Source organism: Sturnus vulgaris, chromosome 22, assembly GCF_052056855.1.
Source record: "Sturnus vulgaris isolate bStuVul1 chromosome 22, bStuVul1.hap1, whole genome shotgun sequence".
NCBI classification, from domain to species: Eukaryota; Metazoa; Chordata; class Aves; order Passeriformes; family Sturnidae; genus Sturnus; species Sturnus vulgaris.
This window is the reverse complement of record NC_142264.1, coordinates 8,553,833-8,567,470: the sequence shown is the minus strand read 5'-3', so window position 1 is coordinate 8,567,470 and position 13,638 is coordinate 8,553,833. Positions and strand designations below refer to the sequence as shown.

Genomic DNA, 13,638 nt, shown 5'->3' with positions numbered 1-13,638 from the left:
AGCAGGACACAGGAGGAGGTGAGGGAAGGACAGATGGACAGACAGCAGCGGTGCCACGGTGCAGGGGACACAGAGGGGACACAGGTGACACCAGGTGGGACACAGGGGTAACACAGGGGGGACACAGGGGTGATACAGGGGTGACACAGGGGATGTGGAAGGGGTGACACGGGGGATGCAGAGGTGACACGGGTGTGACACATGAGTGATGCAGGGGTGACACAGGGGATGCAGGGGATGTGGGGGTGACACGGGGTGACACAGGAGGTGCAGTGGTGACACGGAGGTGAGCAGGGATGACACAAGGGTGACACGGCCTCCCTGCAAGAGGACAAACGACAGTTGTAGGACACACAGCCCAATCTCTCCCCCTGTCCCAAGCCAAAGGACAGCAGTTGGGCTTTCAAGTAGTGGCACTTATGCAAATCAATGCAAATCGATGGATAATTATGGTGATTGCACACATTTAGCCCCAAGGCATCAGGAAGCCCATGTCCCTTCCACCGGAAAGGTCAAGTGAAATCCTAGCTCCAGCACCTTCCCCTCCAAGGGCTGACACCTCCCCATCCCCACTCGGCGACCTCCCAGCCCTCCAAGCTGGTCCCTGCCCAGTGCAGCTCTCAGGCAAGCCCGGGACAATTGTAAAAAGAGCAGAAAACTCCACATAATTGTGGAAACAAAGCAAAACCAAAACTGTTTGGGTGCTCTGAGGGCAGGGGGGAGGCCTAAGGGAAATGCAGATTAAAGCACTGCCTCCTCCTTCCTCGGGTCTTCTCTCTCTGCTCCACACCAAGCCATGCTGACAGGAATGATGTGAAGCACCACCAAGGCCATGCTGTCTAAATAGGGTGATTCCTTGGTGGAAAAACTTTGGAAGAATCAATGTGGGGAAGCGAGGAAGGCGCTGGGTGAAGCACCAAGGACATTCAGGCAGAGCCTGCACAGAGCAGAGCCCCCTCCAGCCTCCCCTGCCCCGAGGGGCTCCAAGGCAATTCCTGGGCCCAGCAAGAGGCAGGTGACAGGAGCAGAGCTCTGCTTCACCCACACTCACCAAGCACTTGGTGACAGGGACAACTCACAGAGCCTCCAGTCAGAGGAAGCCAAGGTAAATCACACCCATAGATGCTTTGTCACTTTAACTGAGGGCATGTAGAGCTGAATAATTCTCTGTGGCATTGAGGGAAGTGTCAAGAAAATCCATCCTCTTCCCCGAGGACAGAGGAACTGCGTAAAAGATATTTTAATTCACCAGTTCTGACGCTTTTGTTTTTCTTCCAATAGCCACTAGAAGGAAATAAGCTTTTATCCTCCAGGTTATCTTATCAATTTCTCTGCTGAGGCAAAACTGTTTATTTACAAGGAACCCAGTAAATAACTTTGATGCTGCAAGAACTCCAGGATGCCCTGACAATGCTAACCCTGATGAACAAGCCAGTCCTGGTGCCAAGTCCTATCATCCTTGCATTATGAGGAGAGGAGAGATTAAGGCCCTCATTCCAATCTTTTGCATCAGTATAAAGTCATTTGATTTCATTAGGGCTGATTGTGATTTGCTGGTGAAATGAAGGGAAACAGATGACTAAGGAACTTGCCCACTGAGGGAAATCGGTGGCAGAGCAGCAAACACAACCAAACCCTAATCCAGGTGGAGCAGCCCAAGCCCATGTTCTCATAGCCCCTGGCTGGGTGTGCAGCTTCACCCAGCCCAAGTGGCACCAGGAATTCTTTTGGAGCTCAGAGGAGCTCACAGTGACAGGGGAGCAGCACCCTGGGCAGCTCCAGGTGAGCTCCAGTGCTCAAACCTGCTCCAACAACTCCAGATCTGCCCCTGGAACCAGAAGCAGCCCTGCCACATCCATCAGCTCTCCTTTAAGGAACTTTCAAAGTCATTTTAAGGTGCAGATACCTCTAAGCTCAAGAGTGACCATTTTCCCTCCTCCTTTTTCCCAGAGGGAGATCCTGGTGCCTTTACACTTTCCACCCTCTCCCTCCAAGTCCAGCTGACTACAGGAGCTGAAATGGAAACTGCTTGCAGGCCAGAAGGGCACAGCAGGAGCCCTGGCATCACACAGCACCTGCCTTTAAGCTGTGAGTGCTTTTTTTGAGTGCAGTGTTGGGGTTTTTGGTCCTAAGCAGATGCAGAGATGAAGGAAGTGATTACCACTCGAAGTGCTGGGGTGGATGCGAGTCACATCCTCCTTTTCCATGCTCCAGCTCCCCGAGCTCCCTTGGGAAGGGGAGAAGTTTCAAGCCTCCTTCTTTAGTGCCTTCTAAAAACAGAGCCAGTGATAAGCACGCAGCAGCTAAAGGAGCACGGCTGATGTCTCCCCAGAATCAGGGATCAGTGGATTGCCCTCACCCCTCAGCCACCCCAGCCCGGCTCTGGCTGATCATGCACAGCTCCAAGCACTTGGAAGGGTCAAAACCCAACCAAACCAAGCTGCATTCACTCCTCTGAGCTGTGCCCACAGTGCCGTGGTGATTAAATAAGCAGTGTCAGGTTGTGGTAATCAATTAATTGGGCATCACAAGAAACAATGACATGAAATTTGCTTTATTGAAAGCAAGCTGGATAGAAAAATGGCTCTAAATATGTTTCTGAGGCTCAGGGCTGCACATCTCTGCTGTCATTTCTCAGATCTCTTTTAGCAATACCACACCTGGGGTCCTTTCTTGTGAAATATTACAGTCTCTGAAGAGATCACCTTGTTTGCCAGCATGAAAACCCACAGTAATAGGACATAAAAGGAATTTTAATCTCCTTTTAATTATTTTTAAATGCTCACTTGACACTTCCACCAGAAGAGGAGATGGAAAGGCTGGAGGGAGTGAAAAGTTCTGCTGGAACAGAGAGATGGTGGTGGCTGGGGATGAGATCCTCCTTTATCCCAGGCTGGGGTGTGATGTGACACCCCCTGGATGAGATCCCCCTCCCCTCCCAGGCAGGGCTGTCACAGGGACACACAGGACAGGCTGGCAGTGCCACATCCTGGGCCCCTCTGCCTCGTCAGCCACAGCTCTGCCTCATCCCAAGCTTTCCCCAACCCCCTCCAGCCTCTCTCCAAAGCTGAAAAACCCAAGGCAGGGCCCTTGAACTCCTCCAGCTCCTCCAGAATAAACTCAATTCCAGCCCAGTGACTTTGGCAGAGCCATCACAGATTTACACCAAAGAATCAAACTCCCCAAGCCCAGCACATCCAAATTAGTGGAGTTTTGGTGATTCTGGTCAAGCTGATCCAGATTTGCCCAGCTGCCAGCAGGAACAGAAGGGCCAATGGTGGGGCCAGTGCAGCTTTTTGAGGCTGGTGTAGTTCATTAAGCCAAATCCTAAATCAGGAATTCTTCCATTTTTTACTTTCTCTCATCCCCCTCCCTCCCTATATAAAAATCTACAGCAAAGCGAGAAACATAAGAGGTGGAGGAGAAAGGAGTGTGAATTTAATGCCAACCCCAGAGCACTGGGGAAACACCTCCCTGGGTAACATTTTGATGATCTAAAGCTATAAACACCTTGATTTTAAGTCCTCTGTATAAAATGTGACAGCTTATCAATACTATCAGCACAACTGCTAAAATGTAGCACTATATGCTAAAATATAGCAGCATATATACTATAAATAGAAAAAGAAATATATATATAGTGTATAGACATTATATCATGTCCTAAAGAGCAGGGCTGATAAAAGCCAAGTGAGCTCTAAAAATATGGCAGACAACACAAACTTCCCCACTCACCCCATAATTCAAATGCTGGTGATCTTTTGCTAAAGTGCACTCTGGAATGCTGCAATGATGGAGCTGTAATTGTAATGGAGTCATTTAATTTGGATTTGGATGAAACAGCCGAGCACAGAGCAGAAAAGGCATAAAACTCCCGTGCTCACGTAAAGGTTAAGGAGCTGGTCATTAAGGGAATTGATTTGGAGTGCTGAGGTAATCTTGTGGTGGAAGTCAGAATGCCACTTTTTATCCCATTTACGCTGAACACATCTGCAAACAGCACTGCACCGGTGCCAGGCCAGCAGTGAGCTCTGAGCTGGGACATCACGCAGGTCACTCAGCGTTGTGGCAATTCTCGCTCTGGGTGCATCACTGAGCGATGCCTCAAAATCCCGGGAGCAAACAGAAACCGCTGCTACCCCAAAGGCATCACCCCACTCCTCCTGGAGAGGAGGGATAGGAGCAGCCGGGCTGCTCCTGCACGGAAAGGCAGCAGAGCTATCACGACTTGTCAAGGAACGCAGCGGCCGCCGTGGGAATGCTCATCCACGGCTGCACAAACAAACCCAGACATTGCATTTATCCCCTGCCCTGCCTGAGCAGCTGCCACAGCCACAGCCGGCACCTCGAGCAGCCCGGCGGGCACCGACGGCATCCGTGGCTCGGCAAGTTCATCACGCTAAGCCCTGGGAGCCTTCCCGAGCCCTGCACTCGCCCACGAACGAGCTCTGACAGCTCGTGTCAGCCCAGCACGCCGTGCCTGTGATGGATGGCGGGGCTGCCCTGCCCGGACAGCTCCTCGCTGCAGGACAGGAGCCGGAGCATTGCTGCTCGGAGCCGAGCTCTGATCGCACAGCTCGGCACAGCCCCTCCTCTGAAGCAGCAGGCAGTGTCTGCGATCAGCTACACTGCCAGGGGCTGGTGTTAACAAAGTCTCTCTCCTCTTTCGCTCTCTCTATTTGATCCCGAATGCAGCGTGTGCACGAATTCCCGCTCTGGTTTATCACAGAACATTCTGAGTTAGAAGGCATCGCAAGGATCATCGAGGCCAGCTCTTAAGTGAGCAGCCAATAAAGGGATCAAATCCCCAATCCTGGGGTTATGAGCACCATACCCTGAGCTGATGTTTCCCTCTCCACTGACCCACTGCAGGGCAGAGCAAGAGGCACCAGCGAGGAGGGCAGGACACGGCGAGGTTCGCTCTGCCCGGGGACACGGCGAGGTTCGCTCTGCCTCGGGACATCAAACCACAGCCAGAGGCCTTTGCAGAGCTGTCAGTGCACCCAGCCCAAGCCTCAGATCCCAGGTTTCAAGGGGAAGCAGAGAGCACAAAACGAAGCCACCCATCACCACCTCTTGTCCCTGCAGCTCTGACACTGAACACCCAAAACATTGGGCTGGGGTATTTGTACCTTAAACCTTCAGATGCTGCCCTTGAGCATCGCTGAATGTGATCGCTTCATTTCCCCCCTCTCAAATGCAGCATCTCAGGGCGAATTAACACTTGGTTATTTTAGAATCTCCCAAGGATTTATTAGAGCCGTACTGGAAATCGCTCTGCCACTCTTTCCAAGCAAATCGTTTCCACCACCACAACATGGGTCATAAAAACCCTTCCCAGATGTGAAAAGAACCCAGGAGCTTAAGAAGGTGCCAGCACAGGGCGAGTGATGAATTTGTGAGATGAACGTCTTTCAACAACAAGGAGACAATTTCTAAGCTGTTTTTTCCTATCAGGATCATATTAACAAAATATAGCTCTTGGCAAGCCACGTCCTCCAGGAATTATTTCTGTGCAGGAAGCACTTAGTTTCACTCAAAATTAATAATGTCTAAAAGGCATCAATTACATTATATTAGAGAACAAACAGAAAGTGATGTGAATTACCCAGCAGAGTGGGATGAATTGGAGATGAAGTCATGGAGCAGAGCATTCCTGACACCTGGTTCCTCTCCATCCCAACGCCAGAACTAAAATATGTGGGGGCTGCAATCTCCAAGGCACGAAATTGCAGACTAACAACTGAAAGCTTACCCTGCTGTTGTCCTATCATTAGGAACAAGAGAAAAACAATTCCTACAAACGTTTCCTCTGCTCTCAGGATTACCAGCCACTCATTTCCAGCCTGGAAGTCGTGCCCTTGCCCAGGGCACTGATTTAAAGCCGGGGCAGGGAACGCACAGGTCGGCAGGGAAGAAGTGTTCAAAGCTGTGCAAGATTAATGCACTGCCAGAGGAACGCTCCACATGGAGCAGGCTCCCAACAGAACCACTTTAGCTTATTATGGATAAATTAAAGCACAAACAGCTGGAAAACAGCCTTGTCACGCCAGATCTCAGCTCTCCATACGCTGCCTGCAAATTGCTGCTCTAAAAGTCGATTCTCCAGCTCGATAGGTTTGTGCCTCGGGAACGCTCCGAGCAGAGCCCACCAACCACAAGATCAGCTCTGGGAATGGTTTGGGACACTCAGACCTGGATTCGCCTCAGAACGCCGCATTTCAGATGAAAATCCCACAGTTCATGGAGTTCTCCCCCCACATTAAAGCTTTTATCGATAGCCCCCATGCTGTTATGGCTACAACAGGTCTCCGGGGCATGTGGAGCTGTGCTGGGAGAGCGGGAGCCCTTCGGTTGTGTAACTGTTCTCCTTCTCCCCCGGGAACATGCAAAGGAATCAGGGACCTGCTCCTGCCTCGGGGACGATGCAGCCCCGGGGGGGTGGTGCTGAGGGTCTATTCTGCTTCCCCGTGCCTCAGTTTCCCCATCTTTGCGAGGAGAAACCCACTAGAGCGGCTGGAGTACATCCCTTAAAACCCGGCTCAGGCAGATTTCCAGCTTTCCCGAGCTCCCCAGGCTGCAGGCGAGCCACGAGCAGAGCCGCTGCGTTTCAGAGGCGCGACAAAAGCTCCGGACGAGCCTGCCGTGCCCAGAGCCACCCCGGCAGCTCGGTCCCTGCCGTGGCTGGCACCGCTATTGCCACCGCAAACTTTCCGGCCGGGCTCCGGACACGGCTGGTCCCGCACGATGCGAGCCCGGAGCGGCTCCGCTCGGCGAGGGCTGCGCGATCCCAGCGCCGCGTCCCGGAGAGCGGCACCGAGGGGCTCCGCTCCCACCGGCTGGCGGGGATGGAGCCGGGGAGGGATGAGCTGGACGGGGCGCACGGAGACAAGACCCAGAGAGGGAAGGGAGGAGCGGGGAGACATGGACAGGCAGCGGAGAGGCAAAGCGGGACGGGGCGCGCAGCGGAGCCCGCGGCAAGGCGGGATGGAGGAAACATCCACCGGAGCAGCCTTACCTTGACCGCCTCGGCGTGGGTCACCCTGTCCAGGGATTTGCCGTTGACCCCCAGGATCTGATCTCCGACGCGCAGCCCCTCCCGCTCGGCCAGGGAGCCCGGCTCCACCAGCGACACGTAGATGCCCACGCCGTGCTCGGCACCGCCGCGGATGCTGAAGCCCAGACCCTCGTGGGCTTTGCTCCGGCGCAGCGTCACCTGCCGCAGCTCGCCCGGGACCACCGGCGGCGGGGCGGGGGGCGGCGGGGGGCGGCCGGGCGGCGGCAGGTAGGGCCCCTCGGCCGTGTACTGGTCGAAGAGGAGCTGGTCCGACCGCGGCAGGACGAGGCGCAGCAGCGGCAGCAGCTGCCGGCGGCGGGGCCCGTCGAGGAGGGCGCGCAGGGAGCGCACCAGGTCGCAGACGTTGCGGCGGCCGTGGTAGGCGTTGAGGCAGAGGATGAAGCGCTCCCGCTCCGCCTCGCTCAGCAGCGCCGTGAGCGCCTGGTGCAGCCGCCGCACGTTCGCCGAGAGCGGCCGCGGCGCCGGCCCCGCCGCCGAGCCCAGCGAGCCCGACGAGGAGGAGGAGGAGTGCACGGACACGCCGTCCAGCTCCGCGCTCATCGCCGCGGCACCGCAACCGCACCGGGGGATGGAGCGGCCGGAGCGCGCCGCGCCGGGCAGCAGCGGAGCCAGGCGGGGCAGCAGCGGAGCCCCCCGAGCGGCACCGGTGCCGGCCGGCCCCGCCGCTCCACCTGTCCGTGCTCTCGCCGGCGGCTCCCCAGGAAGTGACGCGGCCGCCGTTGCCGGGAGACCGGTTATACAGAGCGGCCCCGGCGGCGGGACCGGACCCCCCCGCCCCGCCCCAGCGCCCGCCCCCGCGGGACCCGCAATTAGCGCGCCCGCTCATCAGCGCGCCGAGCCCTGCCCTGCCCTGCCCGCGGCTCAGCGCAGCGCGGGGTGGAAAGTGCTCCCACCCTTCCTCAGCCCTCCCGGGATGGATCGTGTCCATCCCAGAGCTTCCTCAGCTCCCCTCCATCCCAGCACGGGAGCGCAGGCGGGATGGAGGACACACGGCGGAGGACACTCGAAGGGATCGGGTTCCACTGAGAACAGCCTGCCCCGGCGCACGGAGCCGTTACCTGACCCGCGGGGCTGTTTTTCCATTGCCCGGCGTGCCAGGTGTGGGATCGTTGTTACCTCACAGTGCTGAGTTATGGTGCTGGGGATGTCACCCGTTCAGCTCAGCACAGGCTTTCTTTGACTCACACCTAAACAAAATTCAGGCACGATCGTTACTGACGGGGTGTTGAAGGAATCTGTGATTGGAGCCGTTGTTAAAAGGGAGAAATGTAGATTAGATCTTAGAAATTGTTCTTAAGAATTGAGTGAGGGAGGTGAAGCCCTGGCACAGGGTGCCCAGAGCAGCTGTGGCTGCCCCTGGATCCCTGGCAGTGCCCAAGGCCAGGTTGGACATTGGGGCTGGGAGCAGCCTGGGACAGTGGGAGGTGTCCCTGCCCGTGGCAGGAATGGGATGATCTCTAAGATTCTTTCCAACCCAAATCACTTGGTGATGTCGGGTTTGGAGTCCACGCCAAACTCACAGCAATTAACCCTTCCTCGTTTAGCAAACACAACCACCACGGTGAGGGATCCTGCTGGTCCAGATGCAATGATCAAGAAGCTGGCAGGCACACGGTATTGCAAACCTGGATAGGTGGGATTCGGGGAAGCACATTCTCACCTGGGATGCTCCTGCACAGGTAGCCACCCTCTTCTCTGCCTCCACACCCATAACTTGTGACCTCAGATCCAAAAGAGAAGCATCAGGAATCAGTGCAGAAATCCAGGGACTGCTTTTCTGGTTGCTGGATGAATTATTTCTTACTACGTGAGGTTTGAGTTTCTTTTATGTCTCTGGAGTACTGAGCAAAGACCATTTTCCATCTCAGTCATTTGAAATCTTTCTGTCTTTGTTGGAGTGCCTTCCATCTGCTACAGTAGAGGAGGATTAAACCTAATTCATCAGATGCATCTTGATAGCAGTAGAATTCATTTTGTTCATGGATATGATGGAAGAGCTTAAACAGCTGCATTACAAGTAGCTTTATGTATTAAAGCTTCGTTGGAGCTCTCAAAGCCTTGTTTAAAACAAAACTAAACAAAGCAGATTGCTAATTGAAATTCGCGTTCAAACTGTGGCTGATAAATAAACAGATGGAACAGTCAACATTACTGGAAAGAAAAGGGACAATATAGGACAGAGAAGCAAGTAAAAACAAAAATACGCCTACATCAGCCAAACAAAGTGAGAGAAGGGCAAACAAGGTACTGCAAGTCTTTGAATTGCACTCAGACACGATGCCAGTGCTCAGTCCCGCTCAGACTCCTCTATTTAAAGCACTGCTGTTCCCACCAGCGCAGTGTCTGAGCTCCTGCAGCCTCTTTGAATCCTACACGAAGACTCTGAATGTGTGAACACGAGCAGTTGCAGTGAGAGCTGCCCCTGCTCGGTGCTAGCTCCAGCCTGGAGCAGCACATCCATGGCTCCCCTGTCCAGCAGAGCCACCAGGGCTGCTCCATGGCCAGAGCTGCCCAGTGCTGCCACTTGGTCCCTGATCTTTTGAGCACTACTCCAGAATATCACAAAGTCAGTTTCCCAGTCCCAGAACAACTCCAATCCAGTGCTACCCAGCAGAAGCACACAGAGTAGCTGCATTTGGGAATAATTCTGTTTTCTTGCTGTCACTACAGCCCTGCCAGCAGACACTGCTCACCCTTGGGATGCCCCATCCACTTGCTGCTGCCACAGGACAGCTCTGAGCCTTTCCTTTGGATGTGATCTCTGTTTTAGCTTCTGCTTGGAGAAGTTTTACACTTAGATTGTTCACACACTGGCAAGTTGGATCTTTATCATACACTCCAGACAGGGGATCCCACTGGTTTTCCTTTGGAGAAGACAAGGATTGAGGTCTTCTCATGGAGCCTCACCTTTGAAGTGATGGATTTCTGGGGGCTTTATCCTTTCCACTGCTGTGAACACTAAACCAGGTGGTTGAGAGGGATCAGCACATGGCCTTGGGCCAGAGGGGAAAGAGGGGGTTCATGCAGCTCCTGGCCTCAGGAGTGCTCCCACACCTGAGCAAAACCTCTCCAAACTTCCTCAGCCCAGCTAATGCTGCTGAATAAATGCCCTCCATCAGTGTGCAATACTTGCTCCAAGGGCCAGACTCACTACATCAAAGTGGTCCTTCAGGATTTCTTGGGAAGAAATTGGAAGGTGGTGAGGCCTTGGCACAGGTTGTCCAGAGAAGCTGTGGCTGCCCCATCCCTGTAAGTGTTTAAGATCAGCTTGGACAGGGCTTGGAGCAGCCTGGGACAGTGGAAGGTATCCCTGCCTGTGGCAGGGTGATCTTTATGGAACTCCTAACCCAAACTATTGCTGGTGAAGCCCCATCCCTGGAGGTGTCCAAGGAAAGCCTGGATGTGGCACGCAGTGCTCTGGGCTGGTAACAAGGTGAGGATCAGTCAAAGGTTGGACTTGATGATCTTGGAGATCTTTTCCAACCTCAGTGATTCTGTGATGATTTGGAAAGGGAGCTCTGCCGGGGGGAGTTGGCAGCAAGTGCTCAGGGCAGAGGATCAATGCCAGGTACAAACACCCTCTGGAGACAAGATTCGTGAACACTGAGAGTCCACGACAATTCCTGGGACAGCTCCTGGCTGAACTGAACCTTTGTTAACTGTGGGGACCCCACAGACACCGGCAGTGGGACCTCAGCACCCACTCACAGTGGAGAGCTCCAGAGCAGCTGGGCGCTGCTCATTCCCAAACAGCTTTCAGCTCCACACCCTGCCTTGCCCAGCAGAGTCCCTCAAGGCCAGCAGGAGCCCAAAAGGTGTTATTCTTGTGGGTTTTTAAATCATCCTTGCAGCACAAAATAATCCGATGTGTTTGCTAAGTGCCACCTGAATAAATTGCCTAACCTTTCCACTTTAATCCGCTGTAATCACTTTCCAGAGGCGCTCTTTGAAAAGTGAGCTCTGTGTTTCCAGAGCAGCTGTGCTCCTAATTAAAAGGCACTGTAGCAAGAAGCCAAGAAAACCTAATTCTGGTTGGAAATGCCTTGCTGCAGTTGGAGGACTGAGGTGAACTGCAAGGAGGGCCAGGGAGGAAGCAGCAGCTGCCTGTGCTGCTTAAGAGAGTATTAGGAGAGGGCTGGCACTCGGGGCTGCCTCTTGGCTAAATCCCTGTTTAGCAGATTGGCTCCCAATCCTCTGTCCCTGGCCAGGCTGGTTTGCACAGCTTGGACATGTGCAGGAATCAGCTGAGCGCTGCAGCTGAGTGCTCACAGAAGGAGCCAGCACAGAGGGAGAAGCATCCAGAGGGTTTTCCAGCAGAATTCCTGGGTGCCTTGGCTTCCAGCACCATTCCCCCTGCAGCAAAACTGAATCCAGCACAGTTCAGGCTCAAGTTCCCCAGGGTGCAGGGAGCAGGCTCATGCTCCATCTCTTCAGCTCCAAATATAACAGGCAGAAGTTGGATTTGAAGGAAAGCTGTAGAAGCAGTGAGAAATCATCATTTCAAGGGAGACCTTTTTTAAGCTCTGCGTTATGAGCATAAATCACTCATAACAGGAATGTTTCCAATAAATGGAGGTTGCTGTGCTTCATCAGACCAAGTTCAGTTTGACACATCCCAGCTGGGGCAGATCCTGAAGAGCAGGGTCCAAGCAGGCAGAGGGGGTAGGAAACTCTGACACTCCTTAAACCCTTCTATATCTGCATGTCTACAAATCTCCTATAGCTCAATGCCACACTCGGACTGCACCTAAGCAAAGCCAGCCTGAAACAGTTTCATTGGAATGGGAACTTGGTGGCTTCCGTTGTGCAAGAGAACATCAAAGATGAAAATTTTAGCACCAAACTCCAATGTTTCCATGGGGTGGACACCACGGGCTTAGAGTTTATCAGTCATTTAGATAGTGTGGATTAAAACTTAATCAAATCAAACAGACAGCAATAGTTTCACCCAGCCATATTTTGATTTCAAGCCATTGGAATGCTGTGACACTTACTAAAACTCTAAGTCAGAGCAATTCACATTCCAACAAACCTACATTTGCTCCATTTTCTGATGAAAAAGCCTTTCCAAGGAGCACAGGTTCCTCCCTGATTTGCCTGCAGTGATCTCTCCACGGTGCCAACACCACTGAGTGTAACCCTGCATGGCAGAGCCAGATGATTTAAGAGCTGCAATCCTCCTCCCCTCTCCAGCAATTTCTTGCACTTATGCACTCTCCAGTCCTGCTTGAAATGCCTGAAAGAAAAAGCCACTTGCGTCATCAGCTTTTTTTTTTTTTTCCCTTTTAATGCCTAGCACAAATCATGGCTAAGTCACGGCGTGGGCCTGGGTGTCACGAGCAGGCAGAGCTGCCACTGGCACAGGATCAGGTCAGTGCCTGCTCTCTGATTTGGGCACCTTGACTGCTCAATTTGGTGTTTAAGGACACGGAGCCTGTTCCTGAGGGCTGGCTGTCCTTGGATAGGACAGGTGAGTTTCCTGACCCTCGTTAGTGGGAGGTGTCCCTGACTATGGCAGGAGTTTGGAGCTGGAAGAGCTTTAAGGTCCCTTCCAAGCCAAACCATTGTAAGGCCATTTTATGATTGTGGAGCTGTGCCATAGGGAGCACCTGCTGAGGGAGGCAGCCTTGGGGCTGTGAATAACTTACTGCACAGGACTGGGTTTACTCACTGTAGAAATTGCCAAGCAAGTCCAAAATTCCCACCGGATGAGCTGGATGGCAGAGACCTGGCTGGGAAGTTGTAGGATGGAGGGAGAGCACAGGCTCTTTGTCCTCAGTGGTGCCTTTCTGCATGATTTGGGGTTGATCTTGTGCACAGGGTGCAAATTGATGCCTCCAACCCTGAATTCTCCTCCTGCTGGGTCCATCAGTGCCCCAGCCCAGTCTCCACCCTTCAGGCAGGGACTTCACCCTGCTGGAGGTCTTGGCTACTCTTGGAGTGCAGCACCTCACACACAGGCTGGCATGCTTTACTGAGAGACCATGGAATGGTTTGGGTTGACCTTAAAGATCACCTTGGTTCAACCCCCTGCCATGGCAGGGACACCTCCCACTGTCCCAGGCTGCTCCAAGCCCCAATGTCCAACCTGGCCTTGGGCACTGCCAGGGATCCAGGGGCAGCCACAGCTGCTCTGGGCACCCTGTGCCAGGGCCTGCCCACCCTGCCAGGGAACAATTCCTGCCCAATATCCCATCCAGCCCTGCCCTCTGGCAGTGGGAGCCATTCCCTGTGTCCTGTCCCTCCATCCCTTGTCCCCAGTCCCTCTCCAGCTCTCCTGGAGCCCCTTTAGGCCCTCGAAAGGGCTCTGAGCTCTCCCTGGATCCTTCTCTTCTCCAGGCTGAGCAATTCCAGCTCTCTCCATCTGCAGAGCAGAGGGGCTCCAGCTCTCAGAGCTCCTTCACATCCTCTGGACTCACTTCAGCAGCTCCACATCCCTCTTGTGTCAGGGGCTGGCTGGGGAGTACCAAATGAATTTGGGAGAAGTACAGTCTCTTTCTGAAGAGCTCTGTTAATATAGCCAACAATTTCACATCAGACCTGAGCACTGCAGAACTCAT

At 53.7% G+C, this 13,638-nt stretch overlaps 1 protein-coding gene across 2 annotated transcripts in view; it reads right to left on the bottom strand.

The window, feature by feature from the left end:
* WHRN (whirlin) overlaps positions 1 to 7,618 on the bottom strand; it is a 48,558-nt gene extending 40,940 nt beyond the window's left edge. For both annotated transcript variants that reach the window (XM_014881104.2, XM_088177358.1), the window contains exon 1: positions 7,019 to 7,618. In XM_014881104.2, coding sequence (XP_014736590.1) covers positions 7,019 to 7,618 — 600 coding nt within the window. The remainder of the gene's footprint in view (positions 1 to 7,018) is intronic.
* Positions 7,619 to 13,638: the final 6,020 nt, after the last annotated feature.